The following is a 24,443-nucleotide window of genomic DNA, read 5'->3' as shown; positions in this document are numbered from 1 at the left end:
AAAAAAAAACCCTATCCATGCTAGGAAAGCAAGTTTTTTTTCAATGGGAAGAATAGATCATAAGACATTTACTTTTTTTCCTTGAAAATAATGGGGAGTTTGGCCGAGGCGGTAGCTGCGTTTCCTCGGCGGTCAGCAAAAGCTTACATTGATCCATGATTCATTAGGGCAGGGTTTCCTAATTTCAATATCTTTGAAATGTGTGGACTACAACTCCCAGAAGTCCCCAGCTGGCTTGCTTACATGATTTGGAGCTGCGTTTCTGAAACCTCTTTGTTTTCATGATCCTTTATCAAAATTGTCCTCCGAGGGGTTTTTGTATGGGCTGTATTTATCCATATAAATCTAGAAACCCAAATAAATAAATAAATTCCATATTTTCTATTCCATTCTATTCTATTATATCCTATCCTGTCAATCATGTATCTATCTATTCCTCCTATCTATCTATCTATCTATCTATCATCTATATCTATCTACTTATTCTGTCAATCATCTATTTCTACCTGTCTATTCTATCTATCTATTTATTCTGTCAATCATCTATCACCCACCCACCGAAAAAAACGGCCTTCCGGTCTCTTCGGAGGCCTACGGTAAACTCCTCCCCCCGCCCCACGCGCCTCAGCCAAAGCCAAAAGAGCGGATGATTGGTTGAGAGAGCCCGCCCGGGCTCCTCCCAGAAAGGCCCGTCTCAACCAATCCGAGAAGGGCGTGGGCGGGGCCCGGCCGCCGCTTCCGGGTGAACCGGCCAAGTGCTGAGCCGGGCGGCGGAAGGCGGCAGCGTCCCCACCGGCGATGTTTCCCGTCCGGCCCGCCTGGCTGGCGCTGCTTCTCTGCTTCTGCCCGGCTGGTCACGGTGAGGCCCGAGCGCGGTGCAAGCATGCCTGCCTGCCTGGCTTGCATTCATGCCCCCATGCATCCTTGAAATGCATCCATGCAAGGCACCCATGCAAATGCACCATGCATCCTGGAAAGGCATCCTGGAGAGGCACCCATGCATCCTGGAGAGGCACTCATGCAAGGCACCCAAGCACCCTTGCAAGGCACCTATGCACACATGCAAGGCATCTATGCACGCATGCAAGGCATCTATGCACGCATGCAAGGCATGCACCCATGCATGCATGGCATGGCATCCCCTTCAAACACTGGGCAGGGGGGGGTCTCAGCTGGCAAGGGGACGACTTGCCTTGACTTGACACACGGGCGGGAGGCCATGATCAGGGTGTCAGGCGTGGGCCGGCGCCCCTGCATGCCGCCTCTGCCTTTGCAGGGTGCCAGCGGGTCTGTTTCACAAGTGTCGCATATGTATGTGTGGGAGGGATGTGTGTATCCGCAGGATGCGGGAATTGGGGAGAGAAAAGGATTGGTGGGGGGCATGCCCTTACAGGGATTTGAAAAGGAAGGCAGTAGCTTTAACCTCTGGACCACAGGTTCTTCTCCTGTATCAGCTTTGTACCAGGGAAGAGTTATATGTTTATTTTTCTATCAAATTGCTCTGCTATGTATGTATGTATGTGCACACACAAACAGACACATATGGGTATAAACACACACGCTTTGTATTTGTGTTTGCACGCGTCCTCCCCAAGAAGCTCCTCCAAATCTCTGACGTGCCAGATGGCATCCGGCTGGCACTCCTGCCAGGCTCCCTGGGCGTAGGCGGCTTCTCACCTCGGCATCTATTCTTAACTCTCCGCTCTCGGCACCTGCGCTTTGCCGTGTGACAACAGCCGGTTGCCTTGGAGAGCATCCGCCTTTTTCTCCCCGTCCCCGGTCACCTCTCAAGCCACATTCCAGGGGCAGAAGGTAGAATCCCAGGCGGTCGTCAACTTACAACCGCACAATTTTGGGGGATGCTTTGTTTTCCTGGCTTGTGAAGAAATGATGCTCTCTCTCTCTCTTTCTCTCTCTGCTGACTTCTAGGTTTACGCATCCAGGAGTCTCTGTACTTCCATGTCCTCAGTCCCGGCGACATCCGTTACATCTTCATGGCTACCCCGGCCAAGGACTTTGGTGGCGTCTTCGTAAGTCAATTTTCTCACGGACCATTTCTGGTCCATGGACTACCAGTTGGTGACTAATACTACTACTACTTCTTCCTCTTCCTCCTCTTCTTTCTCTTCCTCTTTCTCCTCCTTCTCATTATTATTATTATTATTATTATTATTATTATTATTATTATTATTATTATTATTATTATTATTATCCGCTCCAGGTCCTTGGAGGGGGCGGCGTACAAGTCTACTAAATAATAATAATAATAACAACAACAGAAGAAGAAGGTGAAAGAAGAAGAAGAACAAGAAGAAGAAGAACAAGAAGAGGAAGAGGAAGAAGAAGAAGAAGGTGAAAGAAGAAGAAGAAGAAGAAGGTGAAAGAAGAAGAAGCAGCAGCAGCTGAAGAAATTAGTGAAATACGAAGATCTAAAAATCGAGCTGCAACGACTCTGGCATAAGCCCGTGAAAGTGGTCCCAGTGGTACTTGGCACGCTGGGCGCAGGGCCAAAGGATCTCAGCGGACATTTGAAAACCATCGGAATTGACAAAATCTCCATCTGTCAATTGCAAAAGGCCGCTTTACTGGGATCGGCAAATATAATTCGCCACTACATCACGCAGTCCTAGATGCTTGGGAAGCGCCCGACTGGTGATGAAATACAATATCCAGCATAGTGATCTTGTTTGCTGTGTTGTATTGACATAATAATAATAATAATAATAATAATAATAATAATAATAATAATAATAATAATAATCTATATCATGCAATCCTAGGTGCTTGGGAAGCGCCCGACTGGTGATGAAATACGAAATCCAGCATAGTGATCTCGTTTGCTGTGTTGTATTGACATAATAATAATAATAATAATAATAATAATAATAATAATAATAATAATAATAATAATAATATTTATAGGCCATCTTCCTCTTCACGGATTCAGGGCAGCTTACAGGATAAAATAAAACTACGATAAAGAATTGTACAATACAGTTAAAACATTAAGAGAAGTAGAAGTGGGAGAGGGGCGTGGTCAGCGCCGCGACGAGATGGCATTCCTTGCGCTCCTGCGAGGGAATGCTGAATCCCCGCTGTTTGGGGATGCTGATTCCTGTCGGAAATGCCCGGAACCTCATCCCACATTCATACTACTGGCCACAGTGGAACTATCGCTCCCGGCCCAGGCCTGCTGGCATAAATGTGTTTTTAATGTCTTTCGGAAGGCGAGCAGAGTGGGGATGGTACGAATCTCCGGGGGGAATTGGTTCCAGAGGACCGGGGCCACAACAGAGAAGGCTTTTCCCTGTGGACCCACCAGTTAGCATTCTCTGGCCATGGGAGCTGGAGGAGGCCGACTCTATGCGACCTAACCAGGCGCTGGGACACGTGAGTCATAGTGAGGCATTTAGAGCATAGGTACGTCCTGGGTCCCATCAACAAAACCCAGAACTTGTTGTGCACGGATTGAGGGAAGCCATTAGGGCAAATCTTGTCGCTCCTGGACATGGGACAATGGATTCCACCCTGCAGGCCGTGGTTTTGACCCTTCCCTCTTTTCTGTTATCTCCCGCTCGCCCAGAACATGAGATTCGAGCAGATCTATCTGGTTCCATCCGACCCTCCGGATGCCTGCGGTGCCTTGAACAACGGGGTCTTTATTGAAGGCCAGATCGCGCTGGTGGAACACGGGTGAGTTTTTCCCCCGCGCTCGGCTTTTGCACGTCAGGGTGGGCTGGTTTTCGGGCTCCGTGTTCAAATCTCGGCTCTGCTACTAACCTGGCTGGAGGATCCAGGATGCGGTTCATTTCAGGAAGATGTCTGCAGGCCAAAAACCAGGCCAAGGTGGCTATTTTTGGCCATTTTGAGCAGCTCCTTTCACCCCCTTCCCTGAAGCATTCTGCAGGCCAAAATTATTTATTTATTTATTTATTTATTTATATATTTGTATGCCGCCCCTCTCCGTAGACTCGGGGCGGCTCACAGCAATAATAAAAACAATGTATAATAACAAAACTAATATTTAAAAATATCTAAAAACCCTTATTTAAAAACAAGACATACACACAAACATACCATACATAAATTATATAGGCCTGGGGGACATGCCTCAATTCCCCCGTGCCTGACGGTACAAGTGGGCTTTAAAGAGTTTACGAAAGGAAAGGAGATTGGGGGCGATCTCCAGGGGGAGTTGATTCCAGAGGGACGGGGCCACCACAGAGAAGGCTCTTCCTCTGGGTCCTGCCAGACGACATTGTTTCGTCGACGGGACCCGAAGAAGGCCGACTCTGTGGAACCTAACCGGTGGCTGGGATTCATGCGTCAAAAGGCAATCCCAGATATATTCTGGCCCGATGCCATGAAGGGCTTTATAGGTCATAACCAACACTTTGAATTGTGACCGGAAACTGATCGGCAACCAATGCAGACTGCGGAGTGTTGGTGTAACATGGGCATATTTAAGAAGGCCCATGATTGCTCTCGCAGCTGCATTCTGCACGATCTGAAGTTTCCGAACACTCTTCAAAGGTAGCCCCATGTAGAGAGTGTTACAGTAGTCGAGCCTTGAGGTGATGAGGTTCTTTCATTTCCAGCTCTTCTCGCTCTACAAAGGGGGAGAAGGATACGACACCAGGGGTCTGACTACAACACGGTCCTTTCAGCACTTCCAAAAAGGTAAATATGGATGTTTTGGGCATTTTGTTTCCTCCACAGGGGCTGCTCCTTTCTCTCCAAGACCCGGACGATCCAGGAACACGGAGGCCAGGCGGTGATCATTGCAGACAATAGTTATGACAAGGACACAACCTACGTGGAGATGGAACGGAAGGCCGACATCCCTGCTCTTTTTCTGCTGGGCCGAGATGGGTGAGATGGCTTTAATCATTATCTAGAACTGAACTTTTATAGCAATTCAAGAAAATCGAGCTACTTGCCTAACCTGTTATCCTACTGAACCTTGTGGGTTCAGGACAAAACCTTAAAATGTGGCTGCGCTCAACAAATAACGCTGTCTATCATTTGTCCTTTTTGTGGCTATTCAAATGTGACTTTCATCAACTGAAAAAGAGTCCAAGTACCTATTTGAAAACTTATCTTGGTCGGTAAGCCACTCCCACCCAGTCACAAGACTGACAAGCCACTCCCACCCAGTCACATGGCCACCAAGCCACTCCCACCCAGTCACATGGCCACCAAGCCACTCCCACCCAGTCACATGGCCACCAAGCCACTCCCACCCAGTCACATGGCCACCAAGCCACTCCCACCCAGTCACATGGCCACCAAGCCACTCCTACCCAGTCACATGACCATAGGGCCACACCCACAAAATAAGCCATCCTCACAAGGCGGCAGCAAAAATTTTGGCAGCCCATCATTGAGTATATTATATAGCATATAAATCTAAATAATAATAATAATAATAATAATAATAATAATAATAATAATAATAATAACAACAATCTATTTTACTTGTTCATTTTTATTTTTTCTGCATTGTTTTTAATGGTCTATGAACTGCGTAGAGGTCACCGCGAGCAAGTAGGTAGCTATATAAATTCTCAAAACAAAATAAAGGCTAAATAAATACACCCCCCCCCCCCTTTGCCTTATTTTCCCCCAGGTACATGATCCGTCGCTCCCTGGAGCAACACGGGCTGCCTTGGGCTGTGATTTCCATCCCGGTTAACGTCAGCAGTGTTCCGACTTCCGAATTCCTCCAGCATCCGGGGCGGTTTTGGTAGCAGAAAGAGGAAACGATAGAGCTGGGGAAATCCCAAGAACTGGACCGAAAAGATGGAAGATGACCTCCAAAGGTCTCCATTTCACCCATTCCGGCAGCTGATGGGACCACAGGAAGACCTCGCGTGTCGATGAAGGGAAACTGACCGGATCGTGTCCTCTGGATGCCGTTTTTTTCTGCACTAGCCCAGATAGCAAACATCGGGGGAGCAAGCAAGTCTTGAGGCCCCAAAATAGGAAACCTGGATAGCACTTCATGATGGCTTCCTAGTGATGGTGGTTACCAGCTTTTCTCAAATCCAGGAGAACCACAAAGTCTTCAAGACATGTTAGGTCGACCTGTCGTGGCCTCCCCAAACTGGGGTCTCAGCAGCAACGGGCATTTACGGAGCCCCTTGTTTTAAATCCAGATGCCAACCTGGGCGACAATGGACCTGATTTTTTGGGGGGTGGGAGGGTGGATTAAAGAGGCCATGCTGAGATTTTGCAGGTGACCACATCTGAAGTCACCCAAGACAGACCAAACTATGGTTTAATGCCGGGTGCATTAAGGACAGAGATTGGATGGCAAGGACTAAACCTGCTTAATGGGGGGGGGGGGGGAGAAGGTGGGTGTTGTACAGCTTTTCCTAGTTGGTACTTGACCCCAACCAGATTTAAAGGGGGTCAACCCACCCACTCCCACAATTCAATAAGAATGACGGTTGGTTGGAAGGGTCACAGTGGTGCAGGAATAATGGTGTCTTCTGTGAAAAATTGCGAAGGAAGGAAGGAAGGAAGGGAAAGAAGGAAGGAAGAGAAGGAAGGAAGGAAAGAAAGAAAAGAGAGAGATATGTAGGGAGAGGAAGAAGCCGCTCTGAGTCTTCGGAGAGGGGCGGCATACAAATCTAATAAATTAATTAATTAATAATAATAAAGAAGGAATAGAAAAAGGAAAGAAAGGGGTTGAAAGGAAAAGGAAGGGAGAAAGGAAGGAGAGAGATGGGAGGAAAGCAGGATGGAAGGAAAAGAAAAATGGGGGAGGGAAAGGAAGGATGAAAGGAGAAAGGAAAAGGAAAAGAAGAAAAATGTAGGGAGAGGAAGAAGGAAGGAATAAAAGGAAAGGGGTTGGAGGAAAAAAGGAAGGGAAGGAAGAGGGGAAGGAAGGAAGGAGATGGGAAGAGAAGGAAGCAGGATGGAAGAGAAAGAAAAGTGGAAGTAAGGGAAAGGAAGGATGGAAGGAGAAAGATAAAAAGGAAGGTAGGAAGAAAAAAGGAAGGAAAAGAAGGGGGGGGAAATCTCATTTGGAAAAGAAACTGAAGTTTTCTGTATTAGAACCAGGAAGCAGGCCAAAGGAATCGGTGTGTTTTGCCCTTTTGTCAATTACGGCACGCGGCCTTCTCCGATTAAAATCAAAATCCCCCCCACTTCATCCTCTATTTGGGTCTCTTCTTGATAGATGTCTTCTTTATTAATTACTTTACTTATTTCATTGTTTTAACCCCACCTTTCTACAGGAAATCCTCAACTTATAACCAATTCATTTAGGGACCTTTCCAAGTTATAAGAGCACAGTTTTTCAACACTTAACAGACGGTCGTAGCATCTCCACGATTGAAATTCAGGGGCTGGGCTACTGCCTCCTATTTATGATGGTTGCAGTCTCCTGGAGGGGTCCCTGTGAATCCCCCTTTTGCGACCTTCCGACAAGCCAAGTCGAGGGGGAAGTCAGATTCGCTTAACGACCGTGTTACAAAATCAAGAACTCCAGGGACAACTTGTAAAACGCGGCAAAACTCCCTTAATTATCTTGATTAACAGGAGAAATTTCAGGGTCAATTTTGGTTGTAAGTCGAGGATGACCTCTACAGGGGTAACTCTACTTAGGAACTTAATTCGTTCCGTAACCAAATAATGTGTGCAATTGGGGAAACCACAGGGGGGGGTGGGGGTGGAGGCCCTGTTTCCTCCCAGGAGATTCCTAGAGAGGCCCCACAGAGGCTTCTCCAAGCATTTCCCGTCTCTGTTTAATCCCAGATTCCTAGAGAGGCCCCACGGAGGTTTCTCCCCGCATTTTCCGGCCCTGTTTCCTCCCAGGTGATTCCTACAGAGGCCCCACGGAGGCTTCTCCCCGCCTTTCCCAGCTATTTCCTCCCAGGAGAGTCCTAGAGAAGCCCCACGGAGGCTTCTCCCCGCATTTTCCGGCCCTGTTTCTTTCCAGGAGATTCCTAAAGAGGCCCCACAGAGGCTTCTCCCCACCTTTCCCAGCCCTGTTTCCTCCCAGATTCCTAGAGAAGCCCCATGGAGGCTTCTCCCCACCTTTCCCAGCTGTTTCCTCCCAGGAGATTCCTAGAGAGGCCCCACGGAGGCTTCTCCCCGCATTTTCCGGCCCTGTTTCTTCCCAGGAGATTCCTAAAGAGGCCCCACAGAGGCTTCTCCCCACCTTTCCCAGCCCTGTTTCCTCCCAGATTCCTAGAGAGGCCCCACGGAGGCTTCTCCACACCTTTCCCAGCTGTTTCCTCCCAGGAGATTCCTAGAGAGGCCCCACGGAGGCTTCTCACCGCCTTGTTCGGCCCTGTTTCCTCCCAGGAGATTTTTAGAGAGGTCCCACAGAGGCTTCTCCCCACCTTTCCCGGCCCTGTTTCCTCCCAGGAGATTTCTAGAGAGGCCCCACAGAGGCTTCTCCCTGTCTTTTCCGGCCCTGTTTCCTCCGAGGACATTCCTAAAGAGGCCCCACGGAGGCAAAAATTGTAAAAGGGTTATTGAGGTCCAGAGACGCAAAAGGAACCTTCAGCCACACAGAAGCAAATCTTGGTTGTATTGAAGGAGACACAGGGAGAGATTTGCATAGAATTACAAAATTCGTCGGAAGGAGCGTTGAACGGACGGGAAAAAGGGCCTACGAACAACAAACCATCATCCTCTCAATCCCGGGTCAGGACAGCAGATGAGACTAAAACAAGGACAAATGATGGTCAGAACGTCCAAAATGGGAGGGGTGTCGACACACCTCCGCAGCCGGCTAAGCAAACGCAAGTACCGGGTTTGGATTCTGGTGCCCGGAATCAACCCAGCCGGCATCTTGAAATGTAACCCCCGATATTTTCAGGCCGAGGTTGCTTTGCATAGCTTCGAGGCCAAAGTTGGAACAGAGTTGAGGAGGGATGGAGCCAATCCTCGACTTGTGACCATTTTCATTTAGGGACCAAAGGGACCACGGCCCTGAAAATTGACCTCAGACCGCGTTTGGCGGTTACGACCTTTGGGATCAAAATTGGGGTGCTTGGCAAGCGATTCACGCTTATGACCATCGCTAAGTCCCGTTGCTGTTCCGTTTTATGACCTTCTGACAAAGGGTTGGGGGAGTTGGATTCGCTTAACAACCCCAGGACACTGACTTATCATTCACTTAACCACAGAGCAAGGTGGGAAGGGTCAGCCAAATGGGGACAAATGCCACTTGGCAAATGTCTCGGTGAATGACCAAAACGGGGGGGCTCAGTGCTCGTCATAAGTCGAGGACCAGCTGGAAACTGGGGTTCTTTCTTGGGAAGACCCAGAGCTGCAGATCGGGGCCAGGATTGGATTCTCAAGTCCTTAAGGCAAATATTGTCTCACCGGCTAGATGCAAATCTGGTTAGGATGAATCCCGGTTTATTGGAAATGGATGTCCAGGTCATCTGCTCTGCACCAGGTTGGGTAGCCATGCCCAGTCACTCCTTGCTGGGCACCATATGGGTCAAGTGTGGGTCAATATGGAGGTCGCTTTGGGTCCCTCGCTGGCCACCATTTATCCCCCCCCAACCTACGTCCTCCTAAGCCACCATCTGACCAGGATGCTGTTCCAATCACAGCCTGGGGCTCTAGAGGGTGTCCTCCCCACCATTCACCCTTTCCCAACCTCCCCCCTCCCACCCCGGAGCCCAGATCAAACGTCGGTCATCTCGTCCTCCAGCTCGGCTCCGTCCGTCTCCCCGTCGGCTTCTTCCTCCTCTTCCTCCTCCTCCGACGTTATGTCCGGATCCTCGACTTGAGCCAGGCACTTGGGGCAGGAGCAGACGAACAAGTAGTTTTCCCTGGGGAGGGGGGGGGCAATGGGAGGAGGAGGAGAGAGAGAGATGGGAGAACTTCACAGGATTGAAGATTTGGCTGGAAACTGAAGGTAGGCCTTGATTTATGACATTATCTATCTATCTATCATCTATCTAACATTATCTATCTATATCTATCTATCATCTATCTATCTAACATTATCTATCTATCATCTATCTTTCTATCTATCTATCTAACTAACTAACTATCTATCATCTATCTATCATCTATCTATCTATCATCTGTCTGTCTGTCCGTCCATCCATCCGTCCATCCATCCAATCTACCTACCTACCTCTCATCTTTCTATCTGTCTATTCATTCAACCTACCTACCTACCTACCTAAGTGGCTACCTACCTACCTATCTATCTACCTATCTAATAAGAAGTGGGGATTAGAACTTTATTAGAATGATAGTGTTACTTATACTTAAATTATATGGTAACTGGCATAAAAACAACATATCAAACTATTGATTAAATAAATAATGAAATATTATAATTCAATAAGAATATGAATACTGTAGTATATATTTACTAAATGTAATAAACACCAAAAATGGGCATGCATAATATGATGATTAACATAAAAATAACCTCGAAATATTGAATAACTAAATAATGAAGGGTTATAAATTGAACAAGCAAATAATGGAAGATTTCAATTTAGCATAAATGTTTGTTCTATATTAGAATTATATAGATAGATACATACATGATAGATAGGTAGATAGAGAGATGATAGAGAGATATTGAGAGATACATAGCAGATAGATGGATGGATGGATGGATAGATGATATAGAAAAAAAGAAAAATAGATTAGAGAGAGAGAGAGAGAGAAACACAGAAGATTGATGGCAGAAAAAACTTCATGGTCCATCTAGTCTGCCCTTATACCTTTTCCTGTATTTTATCTTAGGATGGATAGATGTTTATCCCAGGCATGTTTCAATTCAGTGACTGTGGATTGACCAACCATGTCTGCAATACTCTTTCAGTCAAATAGTATTTTCTCATGTTGCTTTTGATCTTTCCCCCAACTAACCTCAGATTGTGTCCCCTAGTTCTTGTGTTAATTTTCCTATTAAAAACACTTCCCTCCTGAACCTTATTTAAGCCTTTAACCTATTTAAATGTTTCGATCGTGTCCCCCCTTTTCCTTCTGTCCTCCAGACTCTACAGATTGAGTCCATGAAGTCTTTCCTGATAGATAGATAGATAGATAGATAGATAGATAGATAGATAGATAGATGATAGATAGATAGATGATAGATAGATAGATAGATAGATGATAGATAGATAGATAGATAGATGATAGATAGATAGATAGATGATAGATAGATAGATAGATAGATAGATGATAGATAGATAGATAGATGATAGATAGATAGATAGATAGATAGATAGATAGATAGATGATAGATAGATAGATAGATAGATAGATAGATAGATAGATAGATAGATAGATATGGTTGGTAGGTAGGTAGGTAGATAATACTGATAGCCAGAGAGAGAGAGAAACTAAGACAGACAGATATAAGAAGATAGATAAATGATAGAGACAGACAGACAGACTCTCACTACTCACTGTAGGATTTTGCACCGACTGTGTCGGCTCCGTTCCCTCTGGCAACAGTCTAGGTAGCTGATGCAGATCTCCTGTGTGGACAAAAACAACAATTGCACAGACCGGAAGCCAAGTTACCAATGCAGAAAAAATTACACTCACTTGCAACGGCCACGACAGCCTGGGAAAAAATGGGGAGGGAATTCAATTCAATTTATTAGATTTGGATGCCGCCCCTCTCCGAAGAGTCGGGGCGGCTCACAACAATAATAAAAACAATATTATAGTAGAACAAATCTAATATTAAAAAAGAATATAGAAAAGACAAAACAATACAACTTTTACAGAATGTATATACAGTGATCCCTCGATTATCGCGAGGGTTCCGTTCCAAGACCCCTCGCGATAATCGATTTTTCGCGATGTAGGGTTGCGGAAGTAAAAACACCATCTGCGCATGCGTGCCCTTTTTCCATGGCCGCGCATGCGCAGATGGTGGAGTTTGCGTGGGCGGCGGGGAAACCCGGATCTTCGTCTGCTCCCTGCTGCTGCGGCCGCCCAGCAGCTGATCTGCTCGGCAGCGCAGCAGCAGCGAGCAGACAAAGATCGGGGTTTCCCCGCCACCCACGCAAAGGGGAAACCCCGGCTCCTCGCTGATGCCCCTGCTCGCCCGCCGCCCGCCGCCCGCCAGCAAGAGGGGGAGAGATAGAGAAAGAGAGAGAAGGAAAGAAAGAGATGAGAGAGGGAGGAAGAGAGTGTGAGAGAGGAAGAAGCAAGATAGAGAAAGAGAGAGAGAGAGAAAGATGAGAAAGGAAGGAAGAGAGTGACGTCATCGGGTGAGAAAAATCGCGACATAGCGTTTCGCGAAGATCGAGATCGCGAAAATCGAGGGATCGCTGTACATGTAAATCTGTTAAAGAAAGAAAAAAGAAAAAAAATAAGAAAGAAAATGATAACATAAATACACTCATAACAAAAATAAAGCATTATGGTTTATACATGAGTTATTTTGGTATCAGAGCTTAATATTTACACCTGCGAGATGGCAGTGTGATTGATTTTTGAAGCTCATTCATTTATAGCAGTATTTCCCCTTTGTTAATTGTTACACATACATCTTGTTGACCTTTCCGTTTTCTCTTTTTTTTTAATGTATATAATTAATAAAGTATTTTAAAAAAAGAAAAGAATATAAAACCCTTTTTAAAAAGCCAAATAACACATTCATACCAAACATAAATCAAAATATAAAAAAAGTCTGGGGGAAAGGTGTCTCAACTCCCCCATGCTTGGCCGTATAAATGAGTCTTGAGTAGTTTACGAAAGACAGGGAGGGTGGGGGCAATTCTAATCTCCGGGGGGGAGTTGATTCCAGAGGGCCGGGGCCGCCACAGAGAAGGCTCTTCCCCAGGGCCCGCCCAACGACATTGTTTAGTCCACAGGACCCGGAGAAGGCCAACTCTGTGGGACCTTATTGGTCGCTGGGATTCGTGTGGTAGCAGGCGGTCCCGGAGGTACTCTGGTCCAATGCCACGTAGGGCTTTCAATGTCATAACCAACAAGGGCAAGAGTAGCTAAGATGGAACTCTTCCCATGCTCCGTCGACCTCTCACCTCTCCTTGGTGGATGTCTTCCACCGCCGTCAAATGCAGGACGAAGTTGTTATCCGGGAAGGAGGCCTCGGCGTTGGGAAGACAGCTGTGGTTGCCTACAAAGGGGGAGCGGAGAAAGACATCACCTGGATCAGGGGAAACGGTTCCGGTGGGCAGAGCGGAGTGGAGAAACACCCCCCCCTAAGCGATCCGGTTCCCGATACTCACAGCAACTCTGGAGCATGTAGAGTCCGGAGCCTTCGCAGTTCAGGAAGTCCCCTGTCTCTAAAGCCAAAGAGACCGAGAGAGACGGTTAAGAGAAGGCGGAGGCTGAACCACAAATTGGGGGGCGGAAGGGGGTCGAGAGAGAGAGAGAGAGGATGGAGGACGGAGGGGTGGGGGAGGAAGGAACGGAAGATAGGATGAAGGGAGAGAAGAAGGAAGGAGATTGATGGTGGGATGGGGAGATGAAGGAAGGGAAGGAAGGAAAAAGGAAGCAGAGACAGATGGGAGGGAGGGAGGGAGGGAAGGAAGGAAGGGGAAGGAAGGAAGGAAGAGGAAGGAAGGAAGGAAAAGGAAGCAAGCAAGCAAGCAAGCAAGGAGAGATTGATGTGAGGGACAGAGGGAAGGAAGGGAGGGAGGGAGGGAAGAAGGAAGGAAGGAAGAGGAAGGAAGGAAGGAAGGAAGGAGGGAGGGAAGAAAGGAAGGAAGGAAGGAAGGAAGGAAGGAAGGAAGGAGAGATTGATGTGAGGGACAGAGGGAAGGAAGGAGAGATGTGAAGGACAAAGGGATAGAAGGATGGAAGGAAGAAAGGAAAGAAGGAAGAAGGTAGGAGAGATTGTTGTGAGGGATAGAGGGATGGATGGATCAATGGAAATGGAAAGAAGGAAGGAAGGAAAAAGGAGGGAAGGAAGGAGAGATTGATGTGAGGGACGGGGAGGCATGGAAGGAAGGGTGGATGGATAGATGGAAATGGAAGGAAGGAGAGATGTGAGGGACAAAGGGAGGGATGGAAGGATGGATCGATGGATGGAAGGAAGGAAGGAAGGAAGGAAGGAAGGAAGGAAGGAAGGAAGGAAGGAAGGAGACATTGATGTGAGGGACAGAGGGATAAATGGAAGGAAGGAAAATTCAGACTTTTTTTTAAAGCTCTTTGAAAGCATCTAATCAGCCCTTCAACCTCTGATCCTCATGTTCTTCACTAGCTCATCCACACCAGCATGAGTTGGGCATGCTGCCCCATCTTCCCACCCCAACATCTGGCAGATTCTCCCCAATTCCCACAACTCCCATGGAAGCCCCCCATCCCCAAGGATCCATCAAACCTTCCCACCATCCGCCTCCTCCCCCAATAAGCTTAGGATCTCCAAGCGGCTGGAGGCCTCCACATCTGACCCACCTTTCTCAATGTCCTTGTACAGCTGATCGATGAAAGCGTCCAGCTGCTCCCGTTCTTGAGGGGGGAGCTCCAGAGCATCGCAGGCATGGACCCACTGACTCAGAGAACTGGGGGGAGGAGAGAAGCCCACAACAAATGGGATTAAGGGTCTCAATTTCTTCGGGGCTACAACTGTTCCTTCCACCAGCCCCACAAATCTGAAGAACTAACCGTTCTTCTGAATTAATTAATTAAGATCTCGAAGAGGGGCGGCATACAAGTCCAATCAATAAATAACACCAACGGACTATCACAACGCACAACAGCGACAGGGAATCGGTGTAGGACACAAGCCAACTGAAGCCCCTTGAGAACATCCTCCTAAGCAGACCTAAAGTCCCAGCAACCCCACGAGAGGAAAGAAAAAAACACCCGGGGGTCATCTACAACAACAGTGGCAACTTTAAGACTTGTGGACTTCAACTCCCAGAATTCCTCAGCCAGAATAGACTGAAGATTGCTGAAGCCCCGCCCACCTGTCGGCCATTTTATGGCCTCCCCACGCTCCATTTTCGGGCCTTTTTTCGGCCTTTTTCAAACCTTTTTTTCAGCCTGTTTTGGGGGCTTTTTGGCCCATTTTGGGTGCTTTTTCTGGCCCATTTTTTTGGGGGGGAAAACAGCCCCCCCAAACCCTCAACATGCAGACAAAAAAAGCTGGAAAAGCCCCCCCCCCCCCCCAAAAAAAGCCCTAACAATTGGGTTCATGGAGGCCAAAAGCGTTTTAAAAATTATTTTTAAATAATTAAAAGAGGGGTGGCATACAAATCTAATAAATTATTATTATTATTTTCCTCTTCAAAATTTAGGCCTCTCTGTCTTACAGTCCGAAAAATGCGGTATTTGACCTACCTCGTCCCTATGCCTTGACCATTGGTCCCAACCAGGGCGAACAGAGACCGAAAACCTTCGGGAGAAAACCACTGCAGGAAATAAAAAAAGAGATTGGTGGAGGGGAGGCAAAAGGTGCCGAGTTCGCATCCACCCATAGGCCTCACTGAAGCCTGGGACAGTGGAAAAAAACAAACCAAACGGGCAAACCGGAAGTTCAGAAAAACGCACTTCCTGTCTGCCCGTTGTGCTGCTTTTTGCACTCTGGAGCCTCAGGAAGCCTCCCTGAAGCCTCCAGAGGACAAAAAAACAACACAATGGCAAACAGGAAGTGCGTTTTTCTGAACTTCTGGTTTGCCCATTTAGCCGTTTTTTGCACTCCTGAAGCCTCCAGAGGGGCGAATCGGCCATCCCCAAGGCCAAAAATCAGCTGGCGTGCAGGCTAGAGCCAGCATAGAGTGACGCCTTACGTGCCCTCCGATATGGCTCCATGTGCCACCTGTGGCACCCATGCCCAGTCCAGTCAACGAAGCAGTGGAAGTGATGTGCCGGTGTCTGGAGGCTGTTGAGGTCTGGATGGATGTCAACAGACTCAAACTCAACCCGGATAAGACAGAGTGGCTGTGGGTTTTGCCTCCCAAGGACAATTCCATCTGTCCCTCCATCACCCTTGGGGGGGGGAATCATTGACCCCCTCAGAGAGGGTCCGCAACTTGGGCGTCCTCCTCGATCCACAGCTCACATTAGAGAACCATCTTTCAGCTGTGGGGAGGGGGGCGTTTGCCCAGGTTCGCCTGGTGCACCAGTTGCTGCCCTATCTGGACAGGGACTCACTGCTCACAGTCACTCATGCCCTCATCACCTCAAGGCTTGACTACTGTAATGCTCTCTACATGGGGCTACCTTTGAAAAGTGTTCGGAAACTTCAGATCGTGCAGAATGCAGCTGCGAGAGCGGTCATGGGCTTACCTAGGTATGCCCATGTTTCACCATCACTCCGCAGTCTGCATTGGCTGCCGATCAATTTCCGGTCACAATTCAAAGTGTTGGTTATGACCTATAAAGCCCTTCATGGCACCGGACCAGAATATCTGCGAGACCACCTTCTGCCGCACAAATCCCAGCGGCTGGTTAGGTCCCACAGAATGGGTCTTCTCCGGGTCCCGTTGACTAAACAATGTTGTCTGGCGGGACCCAGGGGAAGAGCCTACTCTGTGGCGGCTCCGACCCTCTGGAATGAACTCCCCCCCAGAGATCAGGGTTGCCCCTACCCTCCTTGCCTTTCGTAAACTCCTTAAAACCCACCTCTGTTGTCAGGCTTGGGGGAACTGAGACATCCCCCCCTTGCCTCTGTAATTTTGTGCATATGACTGTGTGTATGTATTGGCTTTTTTTTTTTTTTTAGACTTTGTAATGTAAAACTGTCATTTTAGATTTTAATTATTAGATTTGTTACCATGTATTGTTTTTATCACTGTTGTGAGCCGCCCCGAGTCTACGGAGAGGGGCGGCGTACAAATCTAATAAATAATAATAATAATAATAATAATGCCATCACGGATGATAGTGATGAAAGATGAAAGCGGCCTCCAATGGCTGGGCAGGTGTGAGGTTTACCTTGCTGAGATGGTCATCGTAAAGAGCCTCCGTGAAAAGCATCCACAGGACTTCTAGCTGGCCCTGGAGGGTGGAGGAGAAGAAACTCAGCCTTTACCCACTGCAATCTGCCCCACACGAAACCTGGTTATTTATTTTTAAAATAAAAATTTTGTACTGTTTTTCCTCCACAGTGCATCCCTACGTATGCTTTAATTCTTAACAAAATACACATAATTATACAATTCTACTTGATGCAACATAAACCCAATATAACATGTGCCTTGTATACTTTGATTACCTGCCTGTTGAGGAAGAGGAGTAAGGAAAAATAGAAGAAAAAGAAGTAGAGGAGGAAGATATGATAGGGTTTTATATATTTCTTTTTAATATTAGATTGGTTTCATTATAATACTGTTTTTTATCATTGCTGCGAGTCGCCCCGAGTCTTTGGAGAGGGGCGGCATACAAATCTAATAAATAATAATAATAAAAGAAGAAGAGGAAGATAGCCCACCATGGCCATCTACGGTCCTTCTTTTGGAGGAAAAAAAAACCCCAACCACTGTCCGACTCCATCGTTGTCCTGACCTTAAATTTGTCTCCCAGCAACTTGTGGATGATCTCTTCTTCTTCGTTGGCCGTTTTATTGCAGAACTGGGAGAAAAGTTTGATCCACCACTCTTTCTCTTTCGCCTGCGGGAAAATTGACCTCACTTCAGGAAACGGATTTCAACAACCGTCTCACTTAACAACAGGAATTAGGGGGAGGAGTTCAACTGTGGTCGCAAGTCGAGGACTACGCCGTATTCCCCGGATTCTTAGCCTAAGGAACCTCTCTGCCCTTGCTCGGTTGGGCCCAGCCTCTACTACGTACCTGCTTGACGGTTGCCACCATCCTAGCCATCAACATAATGCTCGAAGTTTCCGGGGGGTAGTGGATGTTCCTAGAAAGGACAAATTCCAGAAAATTCCACAGGTGAAATGGACATTGTAAGCCAACCCCACGGAAAGAGAGAGAGAGAGGGAGGGGGAGAGAGAGAGGGTCAACCCACAAATCAGCTTTGCAAAAGGCGAGGCAAAACGGCAACTAACCAGCCCCTTGCAAAACCCCCCGGATAATATACTGCTCAAAAAATTAAAGGGAACACTTAAACAACAGAATATAACTTCACGTAAATCAAACTTCTGTGAAATCGAACCGTCCACTTAGGAAGCAAAAAACCAAACTATTAAAATATACTGTTCAAAAAATAAAGGGAATACTGTACTTAAAGAAAACAATATAACTCCAAGTAAATCAAACTTCCTTGAAATCGAACCGTCCACTTAGGAAGCAACACCGATGGACAATCGATTTCACCTGCTGTTGTGCCCATTGTGTACAAAACAAAGTATTCAATGAGAATATTTCATTCATTCAGATCTAGGATGGGTTATTTGAGTCTTCCCTTTATTTTTCTGAGCAGTATATATATATATATATATATTGCATTTTATGTTTAAGATCCTAATTTATCACTTCTTGCTTGTTATGTGCGCTCCTGCAACGGAGGCAAATTCCTTGTGTGTCCAATCACACTTGGGCAATAAAGAATTCTGTTCTGCTCAATTCTATTCCATATTCTATATTCCATATTTCATATATTCTTCTCTTCTATGCCATGCCGTTTCTATTCCATACGGAGAGGGGCGGCATACAAATCCAATAAATTATTATTATTATTATTATTATTATTATTATTATTATTATTATGTTTTTATTCCATTCAGTTCCATTCAATTCTATTCTATTGTCTACTGTATTTAATACTATTTTCTATATTCTCTCTTCTGTTTTCAATATTCTTTACTTTATTATTCTATCCTATTCTAATTCTTTTATATTCTACTTTACTTCATTCCATTCCATATATTTGATTCTATTCTATTCCACTCCACTCTACTCCAAATTCTATTCCAAATTCTATTCTATTCTATTCCTTTCCATTCTGCTCCACTCCATATTCTGTTCCATTCCATTCCAATATTCTATTCTACAGTATTCTATTCTATTCTACTCTATTCTATTCCATTCCATTCTGTTTTCTCTTCCCTTCCCTTCTGTCCCATCCCATCCGCTGCAAAAGCCATTTTGAAAGTTGTGCAGCTGCTTCAAAACATCTCCTCTTAAACACACACACACACACACACATCTTGCCTCCAAGCTTCCTGCAGTTTATTGAGAGGATGCTCGGGGTCTTGTCTGGAGGGCCCCAGGCAGAGGACCTGATGGTATTGATTCCATGCGGCCTGGCGGCACTCCGAGCTGCAGTAGGTCACCTGCGAAGCAACAAACAGCCAACACAAAGAGAAGTCACACTGCGGTCAATGCAGGCAAGTCCTCCACTTATGACCCACAAGTGGGCTCATCATTTCTATGGCTCAGCAAGACAAGTTGGTCCAGTGTCTGGAATGTAATCACATGACTACAGGGATGCTGCCAAATGTCCTAAGTATGAAAAAGGGCCCTCGGTTACTTTTCAAAGGGTCGTCATTAACTTTGGTTAACGAGTGCCGAGTCTACGGAGAGGGGCGGCATACAAATCTAATAAATTATTATTATTAGAAACATAGAAGACTGACGGCACAAAAAGACCTCCTGGTCCATCTAGTCTGCCCTTATACTATTTCCTGTATTTTATCTTAGGATGGATCTATGTTTATCCCAGGCATGTTTAAATCCAGTGACTGTGGATTGACCAACGTCTGCTGGAAGTTTGTTCCATGGATCTACTACTCTTTCAGTAAAATATTATTTTGTCACTTTGCTTTTGATCTTTCCCCCAACTAACTTCAGATTGTGTCCCCTTGTTCTTGTGCTCACTTTCCTACTAAAAACACTTCCCTCCTGGACCTTATTTAACCCTTGAACCTATTTAAATGTTTCGATCATGTCCCCCCTTTTCCTTCTGTCCTCCAGACTCTACAGATGGAGTTCATGAAGTCTTTCCTGATAGGTTTTATGCTTAAGACCTTCCACCATTCTTGTAGCCTGTCTTTGGACCCATTCAATTTTGTCAATATCTTTTTTTAGGTGAGGTCTCCAGAACTGAACACAGTATTATTCCAAATGGGGTCTCACCAGCACTCTATATAAGGGGATCACAATCTCCCTCTTCCTGCTTGTTATACCTCTAGCTATGCAGCCAAGCATCCTACTTGCTTTTCCTACTGCCCGACCACATTATTATCGGTTTATTTGTTTGTTTGTTTGTTTATTGATGATTTGATTTGTATGCCGTCCCTCTCCGTTCTAAATAACGGTTGCAAGTGGAGAGCGACCTGCAAAGGAAAAGATTTGTAGATCAAGGTTGAACAGTGGCATCCTTGGTGCTAGACTCAGAGCTTGGTGGTTTTCTCATGGCCTAACTAGGGAACACCATCAGTGCCAGAAGGGAGTGGGGCTTGGGAAGAAGAGGAGGAGGAGGAGGAAGAAGAGGAGGAGGAGGAAGAAGAAGAAGAGGAGGACAGAAGGGTCCTTGATGCTCTCTAAGCTTGGTGGTTTTCTTCTAGACCTTTTATCACCCAACTAGGGAACGTCATCAGTGCCAGAAGGGAGTGGGGTTTGGGAAGAGGAGGAGGAGGAGGAGGAGGAGGAGGAGGAAGGGGAGGAGGAGGAAGAGGAGGACAGAAGGGTCCTTGGTGCTCTCTGAGCTTGGTGGTTTTCTTCTAGACATTTTATCACCCAACTAGGGAACGCCATCAGTGCTAGAAGGGAGTGGGGTGTGGGAAGAGGAGGAGGAGGAGGAGGAGGAAGAGGAGGAAGAAGAGGAGGAAGAGGACAGAAGGGTCCCTGATGCTCTCTGAGCTTGGTGGTTTTCTTCTAGACATTTTATCACCCAACTAGGGAACGTCATCAGTGCCAGAAGGGAGTGGGGTTTGGAAAGAGGAAGAGGAGGAGGGGAAAGAGGACTGTGGGATCCTTGGTGCTTCCTGATCTTGGTAGTTTTCTCGTGAACAGACCCTCTTTGAAAACGACGGAGAAACATCACATCATCACAGTCTTCTTATGGACATCTCATGACCCCGCTAAGTAACATCACCAGTGCTAGAAGCAAGTGTGCGGTCGTTGGTGCTCTCTGACCTTTGCCGCTGCAAATGACCCCTCCACGAGCTGTGCTTATTTTTATTTTTTTCACGGCAGCCCAACACGGATAAAATACACAAAACGGCCAACATTGGCCTTACCTGGCAGCTGGGGCAGCCCTGGTGGAGGTCTTTCCGGATGCTGCATTTCTCCGGGTGAGGGAGGGGCTGGAATCTTCCCAGCAGCCTCTGAGCGTTTTCCTCGGCCGGCTCCAGGGCTCGCAAGCAGTGGTCGCAGGCTGAAGGGGGAAATGCCCCACCCACCCCACCCCACATTTGTTAAGAGTTGTTGTGAGTGGACAAACCCATCTCCCGATCAATGAACCGACAAGAAGAAAAACCACACTCCCATCAACAGGGCAAGCCACTGAAATGGTGGTCTTCAAACTTGGAAACTTTATGATTCGTGGACTTCAACGCCCAGAATTCATTATTTATGTCTGTCTGTCTGTCTGTCTGTCTCTCTCTCTCTCTCTCTATGTATCTAATCATCCATCCATCCATCATCTATGTATCTATCTATGTATCTATCTATCTATCTATCCATCCATCCATCCATCCATCTATATATCTATCTCTATCCATGCATCCATCCTATCTATCTATCTATCTATCTATCTATCTATCTATCTATCTATCTATCTATCTATCATCTCTATCTATCTATCTCTCTATCTATTATATCTATCTATCATCTATCTATCTATTATCTATCTATCTATCTATCTATCTCTCTCTCTCTCTCTCTATCTCTCTATCTATCTATTATCTCTATCTATCATCCATCTATCTATCTATCTATCTATCTATCATCTATATCTATCTATCTATCTTATCTATCTATTATCTCTCTCTCTCTCTCTATCTCTATCTATCTATCTATCTATCTATTATCTCTCTATCATCTATCTATCTATCTATCTATCTATTATCTCTCTATCTATCTCTCTATCTATCTATTATCTCTCTATCATCTATCTATCTATCTATCTATCTATCTATCACAGAGGTCTTCCAACTTGGCAACTTTAAGACTTCTGAACTTCATTTCCCAGAATCAATCAATCAATCAATCAATCAATCAATCCATTCATTCATTCATTCTGTCCGTCCATCCATCCATCCAGCTATCTATCTATCACAGAGGTCTTCAAACTTGTAGCTTGGTGGACATTTCTTGCAGACATTTCATGTGGACTTCAACTCCCAGAATTCTCCAGCCAGCATAGCATAGCTGCCCGGAGAATTCTGGGAGTTGAAGTCCACAAGTGTTAAAGTTGCCAAGTTTGGGGACCCCTGCACTAAAATATACACAGAGAGCAAATTCCACTGCCTTTGGGCACTGATGGTTTGCAAGAAGCTACAGAGCACAAGAGTTCACAGCCAACCGTGCAACACGCACCGTGCCATTGCCAACTTACCTCTGTATTTATACAAAGCGTTCCAAAGAAACTGAGCCGACACTACAGGCTTTTCCACAAAAATCGTGTCCCCTTTTTTGATGTTTCGGGTGGCAAAAAGCCCTTTGCCCTTTAAGGGGAGAAAATGAATGAAGCGTTCAGGAAACACACAGGGCAGATGTGCTGGAGAAATCAGTTCTTAACACGTTTTCTGGGGGAGGGTATCTCAGCTGACCATCAAGACCAGCAGCTGACCATCCCAAAGATCTCTTTAAGGCAGAAGACCATCCAACCACCCTTCCCCCAAGGAGTCTGGAAGGTGAGTGGGCTTCCACTCCCAGAATCCCCCAGCCAGCATCCTTTAAGATGGGTGGACTTCCACTCCCAGAATCCCCTAGCCATGAAGCTTTAAGATGAGTGGACTTCCAATCCCAGAATCCCCCAGCCAGCATCCTTTAAGATGGGTGGACTTCAATTCCCAGAATTCCTCACCGTGTGTTTTAAGATCTATGGACATCAACTCCCAGAATCCCCCAACCATGATGCTTTAAGATGGGTGGACTTCAACTCCCAGAATCCCCCAGCAATGAAGCTCAAAAAAAATAAAGGGAATGCTTAAAGAACAGAATATAACTCCACGTAAATTAAATTTCAGTGAAATCAAACTGTCCACTGAGGAAGCAACACTGATTGACAGTCAATTTCACACACTGTTGTGCAAATGGAATAGTTGTGCAGATGAAATATTCAATAAGGATATTTCATTCATTTGGATCTAGGAGGTGTCATTCAAGTGTTCTGGGGTTTTTTTTGAGCAGTAATTTTTTTGTGTGTTTTAATGTATATATATTAGTAAAGAATATTTTTTTTAAAAAAAGGAATTGATTGATCAATTGATTGAGGCCCAGAAGGGAGATGCAGCTCAGGAACCTCCTTCGTGAGCCGAAAAGCCTCCCCCTGCAGATCTACTAGATCTCCATTTAATAATAATAATAATAATAATAATAATAATAATAATAATGATGATAATGATGATAATGATGATGATAATAATAATAATAATAATAATAATAATAATAATAATAATAATAATCATTTAGATTTCTGTGCTGCCCTTCTCCAGAGACTCAGAGCGGCATACAAATAATTTAATATTTAATATTTTAACATTTAATATTAAACCTATTTCATATTTAAAGATTAAACCTATTTCATATGGCATCTTGAATAGATCTTTAATATTTAGACCCCAACCTATTAGAGCCTGCAGGCCCGGGGATCTCTAGGGATGGAGGAGCACCGCGAGGTCTCTCGCCCCCTCCCCACAAAAGATGCCCCCCCTCGCTCCCCTCCCGCCCAGGCCCAATGGAAGGCGCCCCTGCCGGCTTAGCTCCGGACTCCAGCCCGGTGCAGACCACCCCCGTCGGGGGGCCCTGGCCGAAGCCCCCCGCCCTCCCCATAGCGGGCGCCCTGCGGCAGAGTCCGGCCGTGAGGCCTGCCGGGCTGACCTTGGCGCTGGCGGACAGGCGGAGCTCGAGGGCGCGTCGGGCCTGGCCGGGGGGCGCCTCCAGGCAGAAGGCGAAGGGGTCGCCGCCACCACCGCTGCCGCCGCTGGGAGCCGCCATCTTCGCCCCGCTCGGCCGGCCCCTTCGCCGGGAGGAGGAAGAGGAGGAGCCCGGCCCGGCCCGGCCTCGCCTCGCCTCAGCCGAGGGGACAAAGGGAGGGAAGAAGGGAGGGAGAGAGGGAGGAATAGAAGAAGGGAGGGATGGACAAAGGGAGGAAGGGATGTATTGAGGGATGGAGGAAAGATGGAGAGATGATATAAGGAGGGAGGGAAAGAGATGGAGACGGAGAGAGAGAAGGAGGAAGATGTGGAATGAAGGGATGGATGATGATGATGATGATGATGATTATTATTATTATTATTATTATTATTATTATTATTATTAATTGGATTTGTATGCTGTCCCTCTCCGCAGAAGGATACAAGGAGGGAGGAGAGGTGTGAACAGAGAGAAATAGAGAGATGGAGAGAAGGAGGGAGGGAGGAATAGAGGAAAGGATGGATGGACA

At 46.3% G+C, this 24,443-nt stretch overlaps 3 protein-coding genes across 3 annotated transcripts in view; 2 read left to right on the top strand and 1 right to left on the bottom strand.

The window, feature by feature from the left end:
* Window positions 1-24,443, top strand: part of PCED1A (PC-esterase domain containing 1A) — a 405,386-nt gene that overhangs the window by 293,257 nt on the left and 87,686 nt on the right. The gene's annotated exons all lie outside the window — the stretch shown is intronic.
* Window positions 755-6,868, top strand: PRADC1 (protease associated domain containing 1). The gene is made up of 5 exons (XM_070756855.1): window positions 755-859; window positions 1,930-2,030; window positions 3,584-3,693; window positions 4,720-4,872; window positions 5,630-6,868. Exons 1-5 carry the CDS (start codon window positions 799-801, stop codon window positions 5,748-5,750), a joined length of 546 nt encoding a protein of 181 aa, XP_070612956.1. The 5' UTR covers window positions 755-798; the 3' UTR covers window positions 5,751-6,868.
* On the bottom strand, window positions 8,529-24,067 carry SMYD5 (SMYD family member 5). The gene is made up of 13 exons (XM_070756849.1): window positions 23,879-24,067; window positions 22,392-22,500; window positions 21,073-21,209; window positions 19,043-19,164; window positions 17,720-17,789; window positions 17,434-17,538; window positions 16,864-16,926; window positions 15,268-15,338; window positions 14,380-14,486; window positions 13,209-13,265; window positions 13,002-13,096; window positions 11,410-11,480; window positions 8,529-9,803 (listed from the first exon to the last, which is right to left on the bottom strand). Exons 1-13 carry the CDS (start codon window positions 23,993-23,995, stop codon window positions 9,656-9,658), a joined length of 1,272 nt encoding a protein of 423 aa, XP_070612950.1. The 5' UTR covers window positions 23,996-24,067; the 3' UTR covers window positions 8,529-9,655.

Source organism: Erythrolamprus reginae, chromosome 7 (genome assembly GCF_031021105.1).
Source record: "Erythrolamprus reginae isolate rEryReg1 chromosome 7, rEryReg1.hap1, whole genome shotgun sequence".
Lineage (NCBI taxonomy): Eukaryota > Metazoa > Chordata > Lepidosauria > Squamata > Dipsadidae > Erythrolamprus > Erythrolamprus reginae.
This window is presented reverse-complemented; position numbering and strand designations above follow the sequence as displayed.